The sequence below is a fragment of the Thermobia domestica genome, chromosome 6 (genome assembly GCF_964235325.1).
Source record: "Thermobia domestica chromosome 6, izTheDome1.hap1.1, whole genome shotgun sequence".
NCBI classification, from domain to species: Eukaryota; Metazoa; Arthropoda; class Insecta; order Zygentoma; family Lepismatidae; genus Thermobia; species Thermobia domestica.
This window is the reverse complement of record NC_137459.1, coordinates 121,802,830-121,826,100: the sequence shown is the minus strand read 5'-3', so window position 1 is coordinate 121,826,100 and position 23,271 is coordinate 121,802,830. Positions and strand designations below refer to the sequence as shown.

Genomic DNA, 23,271 nt, shown 5'->3' with positions numbered 1-23,271 from the left:
TGGAAGTTGCCGCCGCCCCATTCCATGGTCTCTGTTGGCCTATGCGTAAATATGTACCTGTGCACTATCAACGGGGCAAATATCTGTCTTCAATATATATAAGCGATGTTTATATATATATATATATATATATATATATATATATATATATATATATATATATATATATATATATATATATATATATATATATAAGCGATGTTAAAATATTCATGAAGCTGAAAAATAATGCTGTAGATGATCAGGAGAGCACAGTTGTCTTCAACATTGGGAGACTGGCAGATTTGAGGCTTATTCTGGGGAGACATCAATGTCATCACACTTTCCTTTGTAGCAATCGGAAAAAGTCATCACATTTCTCCTCAAAAAACACATTTCAAATTGGATTATTGGGGGGACAGTCCCCTTCCAGTTTCAAGATTAGAGGGGACATTTCCCCTTCATTCCCCCGGGATTTGCACCAGTGTGCACTATCAATGAGGTAAAGCTTTTCATTCAGCGAGCTAGTTATCTTTCCTACAACCACCAGTTCTTTTTTTTTCTGAAACACGCTTTTTTGCGCTCGGTAGTCGGCACATACCGGCAGAAGTAGTCAGCTAATTTGCAGCAAGTTCCTTGCTTCCTTTGTGTGCGCACTTTATAGAGACATGGTTCTATTTCGTTCCTCGAGAGAGAGAGAGAGAGAAAGAGAAAGAAAGAAAATATGAGAATGAGAATGTTATTCAGTGTCAGGTCAAGGTTCTTAAACTTGACTGGCTAATTTGCTGAAGTTTAAAATTTCTCCTCCGCCATAAGACCATATTGAACGTTAGATCCACCATTTAAAGTACTATTCGAATCATGTATATTCACATCGCGAATCTAACGCTTGGTCTTCTGCACTAGATGTTATAACGCTATCTATTTATATATAAGAAAGTCTTGGTGGCAGACCAACACATTGCATTGCTGTTTCAGATCATTACAGTATAACTTTATTCCTTCCTTATTTGGGACATGAGAACGGCGATATAAGTCCACGGGGCATACAAAAGTAAATCTCTACATTTACTTGCACTCATTACGCACAAAACATGATGTAGTTAGCACTAGTACTATTAAAATAATTCCAGTGTTTATTCGGATTATTGTTATGCTCTTATTAAATTGTCTGAATATTTGCCTTCAATATTCGAACAATAATTCGATAGCACATTTTATTCGAATTTTAACATGACTGCTCAGCACTATACTCCAGTCGCCTTTAATTCCTAGAATTTCCCTTGAAACCATTCTATAGACATTGAGTAAACCTCTGTGCCACATTCAAACGAAGGTGTAAAGATAACCAAGAAAGTTCTGTCGCCTTTTCATCCACCATCTTCGAACATCGATATGTCACCTAAGACATATCTGAAAGACCAAAAATAGTTCTTATTAGCATCGACGACCTTCTACCAACGTCCTGGAAGGCCATGGATTCCATCGCGGTAAAACTTGGTGGGCCGGGAAGCGAAGAAGGTATCAAGTGAAATTTGCACCTCTACTAAGGATTTGAACTGGCATTCTCTAAGGTGATAGTGCAAGGAATAGAACAGGTGATAATCGGACGATGCAATGTCCGGGAAGTATGACGGATGCAATAGTTTTTCCCATCCAAGGAGTAGAATGGTGTCCTAAGTCATCCTAGTCACGTGGGGATAGCGTAGAAGGACTCCTTTGCGATTCAGAAGTGCTGGATCCAGAGTTTTGAGGTTTTCTTGAACACGACTCAACTGCTGAGAGTACACAGTTGCATTGATGCTCTGACCAGCTGGTAGCAGTTCCCGATGCACGATGCCGCGAGCAGTCCACCAAACACACAGTAGGACTTTCTTCTGGTGCAGTGCTGATTTCGGCTCTTTTGGAACCGGTTGCTAACCAATGATGGTGGCGCCGTGGAGCTTCGTACAGGATCCACTTCTCATCACATGTCAACACCCTGTCCAGAAATGGCTCATTCTTCCTCAGACCAGACAGCAAAGAAACACAAGTATCTTCTCGCGTTGCCTCCTGGCCCGTGGTCAAATCATATGGGACCCATCGACCCAACTTGCAGTGCTTCCCAAGTTTATGGAGGTGATGCCGAATGATTTGTCCACTCCCATTGACTTGTAGTTCCAGTTCCTCACATGTCTGGCCACTGTTGCCTCAATTGCTGCCTGAAGATCTTCATTTGGTACATGTGTTGGTCTTCCGGCACGAGTGCGTCTTCGAGTGTTTCGTCACCGTCCTTAAACTTCTTAAGCCACCGCTGCACTGTTCGCGTAGTCACGACACCCACACCAAAGGCCTGGCATATCTTCCGCTTCGTTGCAGCGGCGTTTGACCACGGTTTGAACTCGTATGGCATACAGCTCACAGATGACGAGAAGAACCCTAAAACAGGGGCAGTGGGGAAAGGTCAACGACATGGTCAAGTTCATTTTCGGTTTTTAAGGTGTGGTCTATACCTAGATGTTGTCTGCCACTCCGGGTAAATTTATATGTGTGCTATTCCGTGGTGTCATTTGAAACCTCGTGCGAAAAGTGGGCGAGCCCATACCTACGTCACACTACTTCTGCTAGGGTTCTTCTCGTCATATGTGAGCTGTACGTTGTACGTGGCCTTATGACTCTCTGTGGAGGTCCCATGTTCATTCTGTCCTTACGCAAGTTCATGGTATAACTGAACTGCCACAACCAGGTAGTATGTTGGATATACCCACACCAACAACTGACCTTCACCTTATCTCCATTCGCATTCAACTCACGGTTTGAGGGCCAATTGAACATAGACCTCCACAAAAAGCGACACAAATTTCTCTGTTATCATTATAGAATGAGAATTAAGTCCCGCCCTTCGGCTGTGTGCTAGATTTATTAAACGACTTTGCAAAATAGTTCCTGAAACCAAAGGAAGTAACTGCAATAAAATACTTATTCAGTTATGCACTTTACTGGCAACTTCTGTACAAATTATGATTTCTTTATTTTTTTCTGTTGATCAATAAGTGGAATGCTTCCAAGTAATTAAACCATATGAAACTATTGATTTACATCCGTTACACTAATTCAGTGTCCCTTCCCCTAAAATAGATAGAACGTCAGCTTTCAGTACAAGTGGTAATGAAAGGTAATGAAATTTTAGTTGAACGTTCCATGTTTATGTCCTTTAGGCTAAAGGAAATGGATGATTAATGAAAGCACATTTTTTGTGCTCTCCCACCGGGAATCGAACCCAGGACCACGTGAACCAAAGGTTCAACACTAACAGTTAGGCCAGCCGGGAGAATTGATCAAAGATTTCATTCTCGGTGAGGGTAGTGCATTTTTTATTTCTATTTAGTATCGCAAGGCAATATGGAGCTAGTTAAATTAAAATATAAAACTCCGGTCTATAATGTCAAAAGTAACGAAAATTAGATTAATGAGTCTGATAAGACGTAGCCAATTGTAGGCTCTATTTCCAAGGAGTTTATTAGGACCATTCAATATAAAGTTATGGTATCAAAAATCGTACATTTCGTAACATCAGTAAATTCGTCTTATAGGCTTATCTGAGCAAACACACTGTCACGTCATTCAGCGAAATATGTGTTAAGAGTGAGCAGTGACTAAAACATCTGTTTTGTCCTTTCTGCTTGGTTTCAAATAACAGTTCATGTTTCCGTTCGGTGGCGCTGGTTTTGCTAGTAAAATAGCTTTTATTATGTGCACATGCCTTACATAGAACACTAGATGTGTGAACATGGCTGCACTTAAAATGTATATTAAGTGTGACTTGTATGCAAATTCAAGAATGAAATTCGAGAATGTAGATGTATTCCTACTTCCGAATCAAGAGTGAAAATAATTCCGTCATAAAACTCCGTTTTCACTAGCCTTGCATCTATATAGACATGCTTTTATAGGCTGTGCACTACAAAACTTGAACTAGTATAGTTTATATTGCTGTTTCGTGTAAGCGAATTTTTTCTCCTCTGACTTGGCACTAACTTGAAGGAATTTGAAGAGGGAGGTGAAGCGGATGGTAGATTCGAACGTGCTTGTATGCGTTCATAAGGGTTGGGGACGGGAGGGAAAATACTTGGTTCGGAACGGTGAAGAAAAAGCGGAGAAGTGTGCGTCAAATTTTAAGAGAAACGTAAATTCATTTTACACGTCTTCTGAACAGGTGTGCAAGCGGCAAATTAAGAGCATGGCAAACTTGTTTGTTGATGTATTTAACATTATGACATGTTACTTCCTGTGGACTTAAGCTGGTTGGCCGGTTCATAACTGCTATTTGGCTCGAATCCCTTGAAATAAAAATACTACTTCTCCCCTAGTTGTGACCCACTTAATCCTGATTGAAGCTGCCGCTAGCTAAGAAACTCCCCAAAGTACTTGAAGCTCTTCTGTCTATAATATAAAATCAGTAATGAAGCATTTAGCATGAATTCGAATTTAGCGTAATGACTTAAGACCTCATCGGGTCATTTTTTACACCATCTAGTCTTTGAAATTTTCTACTTTCTCTGTCACAGAGATGGATGTAACACATCCGTAGTGATTATGGAGGAACTTTTCCAACTCTAAGTTAGAAAATGTGAGGAAAAATTGTAAAGATATAATTTCTAACACCGGTTTCTGATCTGAAAGCTGCATAATAAAAGGTAATAGAAAATTATGGTGTTAAAACATCTTCCTGAGGTTACCACTTTACTGTTATTTTAATACCCTTGTACCCACATCATAAATATCTAGTAACTGACAGTGAGGATCTGTATTAGTTTTTTTTTTTTTTTTTTTTTTTTTTTTTTACTAGGAACAAAGTTTCACGCGGTATATTTGACATTTATACCAAGTAACGTACAATGTACTATATATCCTCTAATCCTTTATGAAAATAGTGTTGTGTGAGAGTATGAATTTTTTGACAACATTTACATGAGTAGCAATGATACCATCTTATGTGCAATATGATCCTAATACAAATAAGAACAAAAACAAAAATATTCACCTCACTACTTGTCTGCAAAATCTTGGAATGAATTCTTGTCCGCCGCACGCACGACCATCTTCACTCGCATAATCTTCTTCCAAATCACCAAGCTGGATTTCGACTACAATTTACCGGTAGTATGCTAGGTCAGTTATTCCGTTTCACCACGGCCATTTACAATCAATATAATACAGACTTTCATTCTTACCTGGTAATATTTGATCTTAAAAAAAAAATAAAACTTCCGACAAGGTATGACACCCTGGCTTATTATACAAACTTACTCTTACTATTCAAACACCGAAATGCAAATTTACTTCACCTTCAAGTTGATCATACACCTGTTTCCGTGTCAGCTACTATTTACTATCCCAGTGTAATTTTTGGGTCACCTTACCTGGATTCCATATCTCATCAAGATCACAGGTCAAGCGCAAAACATACTCGATCATTTCAAGCAGTTAGTTGGTACAATTTGGTAAGTAAGGGCACATTTAGTACTCACTACATATAAAACCTTCATGTAGAGTACATTAACAATCTGGACATCTGCAGCACTGAAATTCTACCAAAAACTGGCTATCGTTGAGCACCATGTTCAACACCCAGCGTGTCGCGTAAGCCTCCCTCACTCCACACGAATACTTGATTATTTTATGATGTTGTTGACTTCTCGCCATTATTAAATCATCTCAAACAACTTCTCACATGTTATATTTGCAAACGTTTCGCTTAGCAGCATCCCATGTTTCTTGATATTCTCCACTACGACCGTGATATCGATACACCCCAATTTACGTCGATACTACCCTTCAGCGCTTCATGACACGTAATTCACAGTTAGATCACGACATATTGGACCCGAAATCTTGACAATCTACCAACCGCATGAACTTTTATCTCCTATCTATCTATATATCATATACATCGTAACTACCTATTAACTTGCTAAGGGCCTCGTCTTTCTTTATATGTTCCAGAATCGCCACAGGAACAGGAGATAACTTCATTCATCTGTAATGTGGCATCCAGTGCACTGCACTTCTTTTCACTCACTTTAATACCTACATTTGTTCACTTTCCGTTCTGCTGATCGCAACTACCATCCTAATAAATGTGTGTTTCGGTAATCAAAAGTAATGTCCTCCCCTGGACTCTAGCAGTTTACCTAGTACTGATTGTTTTTCCTTGAATCATCACAGTGAATATATGATTAATATTAATGTATAATAAGTAAATAAATAATAAATATTGCAGCCTCTTAGACTACCTACATTTCCATCAACCTCATCCCTCAATACTACAGCACTTACTCGAAGAAAGGGAGAACTCTTTAAACGGAACATCGGGCATAATAATAATAATAATAATAATAAAGTGGTAACCTCAAGGAGTTGTTTTAACATCTATTTTTTGCTGTGTGTGTTTTAATTTTATTATTATTATGATTTAATGTTTTACGCCCAACTGAAGGTAACATCTCGGTCTGACTAAAAACGGAGAGTAGGGCCACAGTAGCTCAGTGGTAGAGAGTTCGCCTTTGGTGTATGGGGTCCTGGTTTGATCCCAGTTCGCGCCAAGTGAACTTTATGGTGGACAAACACCGTGTGTAAGGGTTCTCTCGGAGTTCTTCCGTTTCCTCTCACTTTCTTGATTCCAACATTTTATTCATTTCGCATCATCATAGTCTCCTTTAGTCTAGCCGAGATATCCCTGGGACGTAAAACTTAAGATTTCATTTCATTTTTAAAATTGGAGAGTAAACTAGAGCTGTTAAAATTATTCGAATATTCGTTATTCAAATATTTATTCTGCTGTTATCCGAATATTAGCTTTCACTATTCCAATAATTATTCGTTAATCGAATAATTGTTCGAATAATCATTCGTTATTCGAATAATGAATATAATTATTCGTTATTCGAATATTCTGCCATAATTTGAACTTTAATAGCACTTGAGTAAAACGCGCAGAACGGGAAGAAAGAAATGTCTCTGGCCTCTGTTTAGAATGCATGTGTAGTACTATTTCCTCCAAAATTTTAATTACAATATTTTCATACTTTTTTTTACAAGTAGCATCTGCGCCATCGTTAGAAGTATGAATGTCACCGTTAGGAGATAACAGTAGATACAATCTACTACTTCAGTGTATTTCTTATATAATATGAAAGTGATTGTTTGTGAGTTAATGCCTCTTGAATCATCCGACCGATCTCAATCAAATTTTCAACATAGATGAGGTTCGGGCCTGGGATGGTTCTTATTATTTGACTTTGTAGGTGCAACCTGGAGGAGGAGGAGGTATTTAAAATGATCAAAAATCACCAAAATTAGTGTCAAATCTATAGTTTTCGACTCTGGGGACTCTCGTTTCCTTAGACTATCTTATTCCTCCAATTCTTCCATCGTCATTCACTTTCCTTAATCATCGTCTCCTTTAACCTCACGGGTATAATCGTGGGACGTTAAACTGAAATATTTCATTTCATTTTCACAGGTTCCTTAATTTGTTTTCACAGTTCATGAGACAGTGATTAATCTTTCCTAGAAGGCAACTAGAAGATTAATCCGACTTTACATAGCCTTAATTATTTTATTTTTATTTAAGAATTTGGACACATGAAATACTCCTAATGACAGTTATATGTAGAATCTGCGTTTTTTATGAAAATTCTGAACCGCAAAAAGATGCAGATATGATATAGCTTTCCTTCTCTTCCAGTGTGGCTTATATAAATTAAATAACACTTATTAACGAAGACTATTTGCTGAATGTAATTGTTCATGTTGAAAATAACTAAAGTATGAATTTGTATCTCCTTTTTTTTCTTCTTTCTTATGAACTGTGACTGATCGAAAGTCAAACCGTCAGGCGAACTTAGTGATAACTACATATTTAAATCTTACCTTTCATCTTTGTAAAATAACTTTCCGTATTCTACAAGATGTTGTACTATCTCCGTCTCAATTTTATCTTTGCAAAATTGCCATGAGGAAGAATAAATATTGCACAATTTTGATGGTGTAGTGGTCCATTACTTACATAGTACCGTGAAATAAAGCGATCAGTATTCAGGATATAGTATGTTGCTGAAGAAATGGCCTGAAGATTGTTGTAATGACATGTACGGAGATGAAATTTCCTACAAATTCCGTAAACAATATTTCCAACACACACTAATAAATTCCACCTCATATAATGTTTGTTGGAACATCAAATTCCTATCGTAGTACTGAGTGAGTGTTAGAAGCTTAGAGAGCAAAACTTTCTATCTTGTTCTTTAGTTTTGTAAAGAGTGTCACTAAGTAATGTGAACTAACGTTAGAGGAAATTCAATTACCAATAGATTACGAAACAAATAATTGTTGCTTGATTGGAGTAGAGATTAAAGTTCCTTTCAAGTACTAAGGACATTAAAAACATGGATCTAAAATCTGAAGTCGGATCCAAATCACATATACTCTAATCATAAATTCAACCCGAAACACAGTATTATATGATTGAAGTCCGATGAATTGTCCATAGAATACATGGACAGAGAGATTTTTTGTTCATATTATTTGGAAACCATATAAATATAGACGGTGGTGTATTCATACAGGAGGGGCTCAAATTCGTGATCCGCATTTAAGGAAGAGAGAGAGCACCGAATCCCATTATTGGAGTTAGTGAGCGCGAGCCCGATTGGGTGCAAACTCTAGGGAAGTTAACAAACCCGAGAGATCCCGAATACCATCTTAATTTATGTCAATTTGCTGGCAATGTACGACTTCCTCACCCATGTTATAATTGTGTTCAAATACCAGTCTTAGTAAGCATCATATTCTTCTTAGAAGATATAGTGTTTAACTAGTAGTGAAGGGTTTTAAGTTTGATGCCAATTGAGCTTCCCCGTCATTTCATCCTTATCTTCTTAGTTTTTAGAGTGGAAGTTTTGGGATCAGTGTCCGGTGGAAGTTTATTATTCCTGTTGTGAAACTGGACATCCATATCTTTATATAGCTTCAATACTGAAAATGGGCGGAAGCTGCAAATAATATACTGTAAATGAACGAATTAGTCTTATGCCTTATGGACTTCTTATGGATGTTTTTTTTTTCTTTCTTTTCTGTTTTCGTTTCCTCCCACTTTGTGATCATTTTATTCACTTGCATTTATCATCCACCTACAGTGCACATCTTAAGAACAGTAATATTTTATTTAATCTTACCGAACATTTCTTCTAGAGTTTCCTTCGCATAAGTATAAAAATGTAGTGGCCAATTAAGCGTCTACTATTTATTTTATGATTATTTATCAGTAAACTTCATCTTTTGTCATAATGTCAAATGCACTCTTATGTATCTCACATCAATGTTTTCTCTGGTAATCAGTAAAATGTACGAGTACACCCAGATAACATTAACATATGAATTATATAATTACAAACATGCTGTACTCCTGTTCTGCTATCTTCTGTTGCACTCACATCAGCTCTCGGGAGCCTGAAATTGCCTGGTCTACAGTGCACCCATTATACTTCAAAGCTTGGCGGGCTTACATAGCATTCAGGGGAATACGGATAAACTATTTTTCTTTCCAAGTGCGACACAATCTTCGTAACTACACTGCATATTTAAGTATATTTAGGAAAGTGTGCCATCTGTAACTTTAGCTTTTAAGAGTGTAGTGAATTTTATTTATATATATCACATAGTGATAATCAATTGGTAAGTACTTTTGTGTACATGTTTAGAGTTTTACGTCCCTTTTCAGCTCCGATCTGTATGGCACTTAGATCTATGGTTCGTATTCGATCCGGGTGATATGAACTCCTGCTAGGATTCGACTCTGGGTTTCTTATACCAAAGGCAGAAAAATCTAACCCTTAACCACTGTATAGCCCAAAATTTGTGAATACTGTATTAAAGTACTTTCATACTTCTGCCTACGCTGTGAGATTCACATGTGTACTGTTATTTGTCTGTTACTATGATCTAGTTCAGCGTTTCCCAACCGGTGTGCCGCGGCACACTGGTGTGCCGCGAATGGGCCGCTAGTGTGCCGCGAGGAAATCGAAACAAAATTATTAATTATATAGCAATCAAATTGCAAGACATTGGGAAAAATGTATATTTGTATTTAACATTAACATGAACCTCTACTATGAATCTACAATTTTGAGTTTCACACTGTTACTTTTCTATACATTTTTAATGTTGAAAATAGTATTTGTTATCATTGTTATGGCCATTATTGCTTCTTTATTGTTGCAGACTATTTCGTAACTTGAAATTTTAAAATACATTCAGTCCTTTCGACAAAGCAAACATGCATACAAATTACCTACATTTGTGTTTTAAAAGCAAAATAGATTTGTTTGTTCATTCGTTATTTAGTGATCTTCCTTCTTAGTGGAAGGTTGGATACAGTTTTCAAGAAAAAGTGTATTTTTAAAAGCCTTGGTCCCATATCTCATTGCAGTTGTTTTCTATTTTTAAATTAGAATGAAAAAAATAAGTATAATGATTTACCACGGGGGAAAATCAGTGATCGAGCTTTCTTCTGTGTGAGAATGGGATCAGTAATCAAAGAAAAAATTACCACTATATTTTATATTTACAAATAATAATAATATCTATATGAGTGTGCCGCAAGAATTCAAGTTACACCTGTAGTGTGCCGCAAATTGAAAAAGGTTGGGAAACACTGATCTAGTTAATGGTATTGAGACATGACGCTATATGGAGAAAAATATATACACATGTTACTGATGGCGAATAAGCAATGTTCATCCTTAAAATAATTTTAAAAATCTGAGAGAGAAGTCGTCATTGTGGCATTCCGAACTTAATTTAAATTAAACATAAATTTAAGTTTAATTGTGTTTTTAATTAATTGTAATATAAATATATACCCAGTTAATTAGAGTAACGCTTTGTTCATAAGTAAAAAATAAAAAAATAAAGCGTTTCAGTGAAAAAAGTTTTGGGGATGGTTGTAATTCCATTATACGTGGTTACGTGGCTAATGCAGTTTCCGTAGGTGGCAGAGTTCCTTTCAAACATATCTGTTCACTTCAACAGACTGAGAGAGATTTTGAGGACTTCCAAGTACAGCAACGTCTGCGAAGATCTGTGAAGTGGGCGATAAGAGCTCCCTTTTAGGTACCATCTGGTACTCTTTGAGGGTCGAAAGATCAGATGATTTATGTTAACATCCTTGCGTCAACACATTTTGAGGTTGGCCAGTTAACCCACATAAGTAACTATAACTAGGTTGTGTTGGTCCGGGTAATTATTTGAGAAGCAATTAAACTCATTGAATTAAATCGTTTGATAACTGATTTATTGGCATATCTCCCTGCAAGAACAAAATGTTTTATTATTTAGAATATAGTAGCTTTCTACTGCATAGTTTTCGTTAATTCAAAGTTTAAAAGAAAATATCGTAATGTTTGAAAATAAAATGATGATAAATTCCTACTATTCTTTTTAACATTAATCAAGATCTGTAGCGTGGGAGACCCGGGTTCGATTCCCAGCGAGAACTCATGTGGTTCGGATCCCGCGTTAAACTGTAGGTCCACGTCTCATATAGCCTCGCTGCTGAACGGGACGCTAAGCTCAAAATCAAATCAAATCAGACCAAGATCTGTACCCAGAATTTCATTGAGAGAGCTTCTCAAAGTATGTTGATTGTCCAATACCTTTCTTCCTCGTACGATCACACGATCTTGCATTAGATGTCAAGTCTGTGTGTCTCACCTATTTAGATTCAGGTTTCGGAAAATACTAGAGGCAGCCACATTGGAACAAATCTAAGCAGAAAAAAAATATAGAGATACTTGAATTAACGAGGTCATGAATCGAGTGAACCAAAACTCTAATCTGTTAGTTTTACATTTCTCTCAGATTACTTGAGGTAGAATGATTAAACTTAACATGGCAATTGTTACAGTGTACATCCTTTTGAAGGACACGGTGGCCGGATATCTGTTGCACATACTTAGCATTAACAGGTCAAAGATATTTTCGTTTTACTTATCAAAGTTGTGCGAGACGTTTGAGCTACATTAAGCAAACTTTACACGAGTTGTGGCGTGGATGACAGTAAAGCGGTATGCCCTTGATAACTGGTGGCCGATAAACAGTTCCATCCAAGCTACATTGATCAAACTTCAACCTGATAAGATTTTATGAGCATGGTTTACCGAAATCCTAGCAAAAAACACGGGCAGCCATTGGAATGAACAGCATTTATTACGGAGACTTCTGTTGTTCACAATACATTCATGTCCATAAATTTATTGCCTCTTTAAACTTTTTGGAGTAACTCAAGTCAAGTGGATGTACCAGTCTCACTAGAATTGTTGGTAGATGAACCAACATTATGTAGTGAACGTTATAAGCTAAGTGGTAAATTGTTTCAGAAATTATTCACAAGAATAATCTTAAGAAATATACTTTTGAATATTCTTGTATCCACGAGCAAACTGTAGAGGATGTACACGGTACTTTTAGCACAGTTACTTCTATAATTTACAAGGGTAGGTCTACTTGTTGTGAACGTGCTTTTTTCAGCTATGGTGTACGTTCTTGTCTCCCATTCATATTTTTGATATTATATCATACCTTGCGTTGAATGTTACATGAAAGCTTATTTTATTTTTAACGTTGTCTTCAAGCTCTCTTTTCCCTACTATTTCGAATACTTGTTTAGTTTTCCATTTCACCCAGTTATTATTTTTTTTTTATCTTCTCATACCTACGATTTCAGGGTCTCTTTTTCTAATGCCCAAGTTTATGTTCCATATGTAATACAACATTTTACATGGAACATTTGATGAGTGTTTCGGAAACTCACAAAATAAGCTTGTCTTCTTACAGACTTTTTTCGCTATGATGCGAACGAAGCTAAAAATATAATAAATCCATTTCAAACAAAAGTATTTTAAGTGCGCATTCCCCATGAAACTGCTTTTTCTTTCTTTCTTTCTTTTTTTAATGGTGCAGTCTTTATGTGTTGTGGTGTTACACCAGACAAGTTGTAAACTATTATTTATTTTGGTTAGCTGAAAACTTTTTTTTTTAAATCTCTAAAATTCCGGTAGTGTTTCTGCATCTGAATGCATCATTGTAGTGAATGAACGTTCTCGGTCATTGAGCTTGAAGAAAGCTTCATCCGAGTTCCTTGATAAACGCTAATGCGTTATCCTTTCAACACATTGTTTGGTTGGTGTCGTGGCACTGACAAATGGTCCACCGAAGGACGAACCTCGCTGCCAACTCCGAGAGAGTTTTTATTATTATCTGTGGCGATTCTGGCAAAGCTCTCATCAAAGAAAAGATTCACACTTGCTGACAAAGAAGGGCGATTGGGGACTTGATAAAGACTTTTATATTGGTGTGCCAAGCGTATAATTGTTACCACGTAATTTGTTATTTGGGATGGTATTTTGTACCTGACTACTCGTTAGAGTAAGGGCGTTCCGCCACGAATTGTGAGAGCTTAATTGTGGAAATCAAATGGCAACCAAGCTGATACGATCATTAAAATCCGACATATTTCGCTTTTTCATTCTTACTAGAGTACAAACCTTTTCTGTTGCCTTTGTGAAAATAGAAGGTGTATTGTTTCAGGGCTGACACTTTTTCACCGCTTTAGAGTAGATTGCATCATAAAATACTGCCCTGAACAAAAGAGTTGGCATATTATTTCATCTGCCAAATGTGAAATTTTCGACGTTAAATATTGGCCTTCATGCAAAATCTTTATTCAAGAACGAAAAGTAATTTATGTACTAGCTAACTAGCAACAATAAATTTTCAATGCAGGTGAATGGATTAATTGTTATGATGTGAATATTTGCTGACATTTTCATCGCTTTAAATTTTATTTCTATTGATCTATTAAGTGGACATAAATATGAATTTGAACTTTTTTTATTTTTCTAAATCAGATAGTCTGCAAGGAAAATGGCGGAAAACCAAATTCTTTCTCGTTTCTGTAAATAAAATCCATCAAGGAAAATATTAATTTAATGTCATTTCATGAAGTTCTTTCGGAATGCTATGCAGATTACTGCGCACCTGTATTCCTTGTTTCAGATGCTCGTTGTGGGTCATTTTGGTACTTGGTGCCAAACTAAATATATGTCTTTGGCAACGAACACATTCTGTGAATCGTATAAAATTGATGTTAGAGATTTATTGGCTTTTGTCAGCAACCATAAAAGTTAGAAATTATTATTATTACTGTATCATTATTATTAGCTATATCTTTATTTATTGATATTTGATGATCGAAACATGTATATGAAGTTCTGTGGTAGAAGAAAAGTTGTCGCGACATGATGCCGACGGTAGTTTTTACAAGCTAAATATAATCTGGTGAGAGCGTTTCACTTCTTCGCCACCAACTGGAATGAAGCTTTTTGACCCACGTGATGCCTAAGATATTTTCTCCATATTCCACTAGTTTCAAGAAATACTGCGGACTTATTTATGGTACTGCCTTGTTAATATGCTTCTATTTAAGGTTCAGGCGTATTCACAGGATGACTCATCTAGGAATGTGGAAAGTTTGGACTTTTGAAGTCGAATATATAGATACATATAAAAAAGAAATCCTGAAATTATAAATCCAGGTGTTAGTCAAACTAAGTTTGGCTGCTTCACGAAGAATATTTTCGTCTACTTTTATGTTCTTTTCTGTTTATATTCCCATCACTGAAGGGACTCCGCTCACTAAGGCTACCAATCACCATGTGTTACTATCGCTGCCACCATTAGCCACATCAATTTGCAATGGGCTGCACATCTGCTCTTGAGGAATGAGGGTGTGGCTGACGAAGCTGCTGGATCAGCGCGATGGAAATGTTGGATTCCAAGACTGCTCAGACGCTTTTATACCCTTTAAGCAACCCCTCATCATCAAACATGAAACCGCCGCGATAGTGAAGTCGAGGTGAATGAGATTTTCGCATCTTCCGAGAACTGCTCGGTTCACGCATATATATACATATATTTACAGCCGCTTACCTGTCGAGAGTTGTCCAGTTTTATTAGTTTCAGCCAATGGTGTAGAAGGTCCTGATTCTTCCACAGTTGAACTTAACCTACTCTCTCTTTCTTTCTTTCTTTCTTTCTTTCTTTCTGTCTGTTTGTTTCTTTTTGACTACTTATCTTTCTTTTTTTTCTGCTACACATTCATTCACACTTGCTTCCCTTCTTTCCCTTTTCTTCTCTCACTATCTACTCTGTGAATAGTGTGTGTTGAAGTGTGATGTGCTACAGTTTTTCACTTTGAAGGAGTGCGGCGGAGTTTTCTTTCAACATGATGTTCAACGCTCTAGAAGAGGTTATTGAAACAAATTGGGATGACTTAGTGAGTACATTACAACGGGATATGCGAAAGAAAATTACTGTCAGTGAGTGGGACAGAGAAGAGAAACCAATGTTCTATGCCTGTGTACCGAGCGCTGCGGCAGCAGCAGCCATTCTTCTGACTGCTGGAAGTGAGTACTGTGATGAGGATGAAGAGGAAGATGAGGATGAAGAGGATGAAGAGGAAGATGAGGATGAGGTCGATGAAGACGAAGATGATGATGATGATGACGAGGGAGTAGAACGACCAAAATTTTCGCCTATTCACGATGTTTTCACGTTTCTTAGTTGCTATTTCGTCCAGACACGACAAGGTAATAGTGGTGTATTTGTTTGCTACCCTGCGTGTTTCATGTGCATTTTTATTTACAATATTTTTATAAATCTCGTAGTTTCATTACCAATATAGTTTAACAGTTTTATTACTAGTTGAATTTTGAAGATTACACAATCTGGCTTCAATCAACTTTTTTTCCCCATGTGGTAATACTGATAATCTTGTCAAATATTTTCAAAGTTTGCTAATGTGCCCCTCCTAAAACTAGTTATCCCTTCTACGAGAGTTTTTCTCTAGATTTGGATTCATGAACAATTTATATGTTTACACATAAAGCAAACAGAAGAAATGAATTGGTTAATAGAGGGTGTTATTACCCATTACATAACTATAATATGTGAATAAATCTTCAATGTTTGTTTTTAAATGAGTGACAGGTTCAGTGTTGTTGTTGTGCATTAAAAATGTAGTAGAAAATTGTGTAAGATCGGAAATTTTCTTAGCGATTGAATATGACAACTACCGGAAGCGAATACGGATAGAATTTTGAAAAAAAGAAAGGAAAAAAAACCTTTAATAAACATAAAATATGCAGGTAAATTTGTTTTTTATAACTGAATTATTTGCCAGTATCTATTGAAATAATAATGAGAACAATTTCGGTATATTTTAGCTGAAATCAAGATGCCAAGCGGTAAAGTAGATAAGCCAATTATCGAGGACAATAGGGATGGAACTGTTAGCATTCGTTATGAGCCACGTGAAGAAGGTCTTCATGAGCTCCATGTTAAATATAATGGAGAACACGTCCAGGGTAAGTAATATGTTATTTTGAAAAGCTTCCGTATTTTTCTTGCTTCGTATCGCAATAGTCTTCAACCATTGAGGTGTTGAATTTTGACCGTTCCTACATTGTCGGTTATGAGCGAGGCGATACAGTAACTACTAGAATGGAATCACTATTAAAAAATGGGCTAGTCAATGTGATCAAACAGCTAAGCTATATTATAATAATAGAAAAGAGGTATGACTGTATTAAAATTTTTGTGGGTCGTGTCTGTGTCCATCACAAAAGTAGCATCTTCTAGTAATTCAAATGAGACTCGTTTGAAGGTATAAATTTAGTGACACAAAAAGCATATTTTGTGTACAAACTACATAAACAATGTACTGGTTTCCTTTGTCTCAAACTGTACATTATGATTCGTGAATATATTTCTTTTAATAGTAATTGTAGTCTCTTTCTCAACTAAACTCATTATGCTTTTTGCATTTTGTGAATAGTGCGTAGCTTTTTTGCAGAGTCGAACCTCTGTTCGATTGAGCTAATAATTTCTTACAGCGATTAGCATTCGTAACTATAGTTATATTTATGGTTCTTAGAAACATTTGACTTTTTTAACACAACCCAATAATCTGATCTTGAAAATGCGTGACTTCCCATTTTCTGTATTAGTATGTTATAAGAACATCAAGAATGTAGGGACATGGCATATACAGTAATCACGACGTATACAATTTTAACGAAAAGAAGTTTCAATATTTGTACTCGTTCGTTTAACTCGTCAAATATTTGTCACATCCTTCACTATAAAATAAAGTAGATAAACGTTTTGTCTTGTAATTACTTGTTTTCTTTCGGCTGTATCTTTTCCTTATAACACTATAAATGGTTGGAGAGTGTTGCATATTCCTGGTTTGTTTCTTGCTAAGACTGTTGATGTAAGTCAGTTATCTATTGTACTTTTTGCTTTTAGAAAATCATACGCTACTTTGTCTGTCTGCTAAGTGTATCAATAAATCATACTAGATATTGAAACAAATAAAAAAAAAGCTATTGTTATAAAGCCCACAATGCTAAAACATGGTTCAACAGGACGAATATTTTTGTACGATTGAAAATGTTAGTTTATTCGTTAGCACCCGTTTCCTGGGACAAATATGGGAAAGTCTAATAAGTTTTTTGTCCGAATATAATTATTCATTCTTTCTATTGTTTTGCACTGTGTATGTGTGCATTATATTTAGCTTTCTTTTAACACGCATGAAAACCACAGTTTTAGAGAAAGGGGAAATAGTAATTGTTTTATAAAATGCATGACTCACAGTGAAATCTGCTTAGTTTAGCGCATGCATATCTTCAATAATTAATTTAAAATACGTTGAAAATCGTGTCCCATTCCATCATGCCTCATCTCGTTATCATTTCCTGAAAAGTGTGTTAACGTCGGCTTAATCATACTCCTTGAAATATTTACAAATTAATGTTGCTTTTTAGCAACCAAATCATTTTCAGTTTAAATAGAAAAGATTATCTGTAGTTTGGGTCTCGAAGCACGAGTGCTTCTATTTCGAGTTGCAAACTTTTAACATCATTCTTCGGAATTTGCATGAAGCTGGTGTCAAGAAATTTGTACTTAGTTGGCTCTTGAATACCAGAATATTAAAAGTATCTAGAAAAGAAACAGAGAAAATAATATTTCATATAAGAAACGCAAGTATTTTTTTTTTATTATTATTGCAATCTAGTTTAACTTAATCAGGGGTCCAAGAAGTGAAATTTAGAGTTGGACCATGTTTAGAAATATTAACACTTGTTAAGACTTGAATTTGTCTCCCAATGGTTATTTCGAACACTTCTTAAAATCTCAAGAATACTGCAGTAGTTATGCTGGTATATTTTTTTATATATGTATGTTTCCTTGGTTATTGTTGTTTTGATTTCACTCCATACAAAACAGTTTTATAGGTTACAGTTTCGTGCAAAAAAGGCTTGTTGCGTCCTAGTAATGAATTTTATAGTGATTTTCTCACTTGATAATTAATTTTCCTTGAGTAGTTGATTAATCTGACCATGGATGTGGAAAGGAACAATTCGTGTTACTAAAAGTAGATTCGTATTACGTATTTAATCATATAGTCATAACTTGTAGCAATACAATCAGTAATTACACTGCGTTCTTAGCAAGAATTTCATCCAATACATAGCGTCAAAATATATCAGAGCTCATTTTATATTATATCCATGCTGGTCATACTCATAAGTAAGGTTTTTAGGGAGTAGGTGCAATCTCTTCTGAAATATTAGTCTTATATGTATAGCACGAATAGTTTCAATAACTTTGCTTTCAATGCAGTGCAATAATTACCTACATCTAACTATTTAAAGAAACTGTTGATATGGTGTTAGTACTTGTTATAAGTCTGTGAGGCTCTGCAAATCAAAAGCAATAATGGTAATAGTAAATTTAAGGAATTAAAACCGGTACGCGCTCGTGTGTTGAAAGCTTAATTAGATGTTCATTCGGATTGAAAGAAATGCATAAATTTCACGTCTACTTTGGACTCTACGTCTTAATATTATATTACAGATGACTTAAATTATTTAGATTTATGACAAGAATAGTTTCATTAACTTTGCTTTTCACATAATGCAATAAGCATTGTAACCCAATCAACCTTCTTATTATAAATGGCAGATTTTTTCATTAGGAAAAATTACGAGTAATATACTGGTATTGTAAAATTATTAGGTGGCATATGCAACGCAGTTGGATTAGACTTAATGGTTTTCACTACGTTTCTCACTACTCTTATCTTTTGTAAATAATTCAATAAGAACAAATTGCATAACAGTTTACAAAAATAGCTTAATACGTTGTACTTATGAATAATTGCTATTAACTGAATAGCGGTTTCCAAGAACTTTTATATTTGGTGAGATCACGAACTGCGCTCTCAGGCTTCTGGCCTGTAAGAAAAGAATACCTGGAAACAGATCAATGAATAGTGTTTTGTAAATGCTATGTGGCCTACTTTGTTTATTTTTAAAACTAATTTATTATTTGAGTTATACAGTGAATCTTAAAATAGTGAGAAGACTTTTAATTGTTTGGTTTAAAAGCCTTACGGTTTAAGTCCCGCCTACTGCACGAATACTATTAATTTAAATATGAAATACCAGTTCTAAATAAAACTATGCTTGCTAAGCAGGTGTCAGTGACGTGGTCCTGTAATTCTGATGTCTTTGAAACAAGATAGTGTGGTGGAAAACTCCTTATAATTTACTTTGGGGTTTATCTTGCATGATAGTCCTCGCACCCATCAACTGCACCAGATTAAATCCCCGATCGTGGTTCAGAGCCCATATCAAAACTAGGTTCTGTCTTTCATAACCCCTGTGTTCCGTAACGATGTAACATACACACACACAAATATCTGTGCTGGTTGACATTGTTCGTGAAACTGTGTGTATTGAAATTTAATTTACCTCAAATTTTAACAAGATAAACCTATTTTACTTTAAGAATATTTAAAATTTTTCTGACCAGGAGTATATACACTTATTTATTAAAACTAAAATACAGTGTTACGGTTTCGACAACTTAACGTTATCTTCATCAGACACTAACTCTGAAGATAACGTTAAGTTGTCGAAACCGTAACACTGTATTTTAGTTTTAATAAGTAAGTGTATATACTCCTGGTCGCAAAAGTTTGAATTATTCTTGTAGTAAATTCCAGAGTCGTGATGAATAGAACTATTTTACTTCCTTCACTAGTTTCCTGTGTGAGAAGTTTTCTGGTATTCCTTTTTTTAAAACAAATTTTTTGATAACTTTCATTGTGATTGATTGAATGGAAGTATCAATGCTTTGATCTGCACATCTAGTGACACGCCATCTATGAATCTTCGAAATGTTTGACAAGTCCGTGAACTAGTAAATGTAAATATTAACAAATAGCAACTTGTTTAATGGCACGTTATTGATAATAAACTTCAGCACGTCTCCACTAAAATACTTGTACATTATTAGAACGCATTGGAAACTACAGAAAGTATTTACACTCTTCTCATTTCAAATGTAAATATCCTTGCCTTTACACCCCACTCTTCACACATAACACATAATATTAATGAAGGAAACTAATTGGACATTCGAAAGTTGAATATATCAAGAACCTGGAGAAAGTTTCCAAAACTTGTTTTCATGATGAATAGGACTAATTTAAAATCATTAGCGTGTCTTGCATAAAAAGTAAGATGAAAGTAAACATTTCCTTTAATTATTCTTAAGAGGAGTCTCTTATAATAAATACACTATATTTGGGTTTCCCTTTCAAAATATTAACCGATTTTGCACTCCTAAATGAGATATGCTTCAACTTATCTTCGTTCCTAACCATTTTATTATGGAAATCTTAAAATAGGCTTAGACAAGGACCAGTATTTCAATTTTCGTAAGCAAATATTTCAGACTGTATCAAATACTGAACAAACTGCGTCATATTAAACAAATAATAATAAAAGCGGTATGCAAATCGGTATGCAAAATTTGTGCCGTCATAGTGAAAAAGTGCAAAATTTGAGTACTATAAAAAAAAAAGAGTTTAAAGCACTTATCACTTTGCTTAAATGGTTTTGCTGGAACTAAATGCCTTCAGATTTTAACACTGCTTATTGCTGTTTAAGTGCTTTTTTCTTTTTCTTTTTCTTTTTCTTTTTTTTGTTTTTGTTTTTGTGCGTCAAGAAAACAATCAAGAAAAACGTGAAGAGTTCGAAGCGTACAGAAGAATTATAATAGATGGTTTAGTAATCTGGTGGTTACTTATATAATCTATATGTGAATCAAAAATAAACATTCGCCTTGCACTCAGAAACTCTACCTATATCTATTTAATTCCATAAAATACGATTATAATAAACAAAGGTGCTGATTCTTTGTCTCTTTAAAGTCTCTCTTGTAAGTCAATGTATCTTTAAAAAATGTACTTACAGGTGCAACCAGAGAGATCTTAAAAGAAAAGTGGATGTCCAATATTTTTAACATGTTGTACCACTAGAAAAAAAAAAAAAAAACACTTTCGTAACAGCCCATTTGAGGGCCTGAGCCGCTCCAAAGCCATCTGTCAGCGACCGGCTGAACTGCGTCCAGGCTAGCGGCGAGCACATGGTCAGCGGGCTGCGTCGCCTTGTCACTAACCAGTGTATCAAGAGCTTTCATTCACGTGACTCCCCAGTTTACCTCACGACACTGGGTGGACGCGGAAAATTGGGAAACACCGGCCGGGAATCGAACTCGGGATCAACGCTCTAACCGCTAGACTACGGTGTCCCTTCTAACATGCTGTACAGCTGACTAAAAAAGTTAAGTATCGTGGTGTGTTGTATAATATTCCCCTAGTAAAGCGAGTAACTTTGAAATGGAATGTTATGAGTATAGTTCACTTAAGTGGTATTCATGAACCCATTGAGCACCATATTACGGTAGTCAAGTTGCTTGGACGATATTAAAATTGTAATAAGTTATGTCTTATATCTTTTCTCACCCACTCTTTCTCTTTTTCGAGACAGTATTCCATCCTTTAAATTATACATTGTTTGATAGTTTAATGGGTTTCTCACTTTACAAGGCCGCATTCCAGTAGAGCGTTGAGTAGTTGACGTTTTGGCATCACCCACGAAAGAATAGTCTGCCTCCCAACATCTGACGCAAAGCTGAGTGACAGTTGATTACTTCTAAAAGACATGTTGTCGATAAACTGTTCCTTCTGAGAAGCATGCTTGTTTTAATGGATTTTCTGTATGTCACAAGATTGATGGGGGTTACGAATCTGAGATGAAAAAGTGATTACCGTATTCTGATTGCTCTTGTAGAGAAAAACAAAGGAATAAATAAATAAATTAATATTCATCTTCACAAAACTGTATGTGAGAAATTAATTAATATTCAACTTGTCTTTTGAAAATATAAACTAGTTTGCTTGATAAATTACTAGTGATTTCTATTTTTAGGTGACTTTCACAGTTTAAGATTCAAGAACAGATGTTGCCTTAATTTAGCCACAAGATTATTTGCACAAACCTGTTTATTCTTTTAGTCATCTAAAATCGTTCTGTTACAAATATTTATATATTTTCTTCACAATTTCCATAAAAAATGTTCATTTACGAAAAATGAGAGTTTAAATTTGAAGCCTTACTGTATAGCGTAATGACTAGTGGAAACTATTAAATAAATCAGTAATTTGTAGAATCAGGATGAGTAGTAGAAATTAGTCTTATGAAAGAAATAATACCAACGTACTCCTATATATTTTTGAAATCATGAAGTTCACGCAGATAAATGCACATCGTGGTAAGCAAACTATCAATAAATCATCATTATCCCTTTACAAATATTGTTTTTAAGGTTTATAATTCGTCAGAAACATCCAAGAAGTTTTGAAGTATGATACAATGACACTTACGACATATTAGTGCCTCACTTGTGACCAAACTGTTGGTTCAAGTTATTTTGATAATATTCCGAGTTAGATTCCAAATGTGATACTGGTCCTAGTATTCACGTCATAAGTATGGAACGTAAAAGTGACTGAATAAACAATCACATGTAATTTTTCTTTGGTATAATATTAGTACTGTAAAGCAGTTTCTTCATGATTTAGATTATTGATATTATAACTATTAGTATTGAAAGCATGTCTACCTTTCTCATTTTATACCGTACACTCCTCGAGTAGAATCAATGAAGAATCTAAACTTGTAGCTAAAAGGTGTCTTAGTAACGCAATACTTTCTTTCCTTTTCAAAAATTTGATGTATCATCACATAATTTAGAGGTGAAACTCCAGCTCAA

At 35.4% G+C, this 23,271-nt stretch overlaps 1 protein-coding gene across 6 annotated transcripts in view; it reads left to right on the top strand.

Moving 5' to 3' along the window:
- The window catches only part of cher (filamin A protein cher), a 627,873-nt gene that overhangs the window by 521,951 nt on the left and 82,651 nt on the right, over positions 1 to 23,271 (top strand). For 5 of the 6 annotated variants that reach the window (XM_081762014.1, XM_081762015.1, XM_081762017.1 and 2 more), the window contains one exon: positions 16,305 to 16,445. In XM_081762014.1, the coding sequence (XP_081618140.1) occupies positions 16,305 to 16,445 (141 nt within the window). Of the gene's footprint in view, positions 1 to 14,868; positions 15,669 to 16,304; positions 16,446 to 23,271 lie in introns of those variants that run through there. The other variant, XM_081762016.1, reaches the window with a different exon arrangement.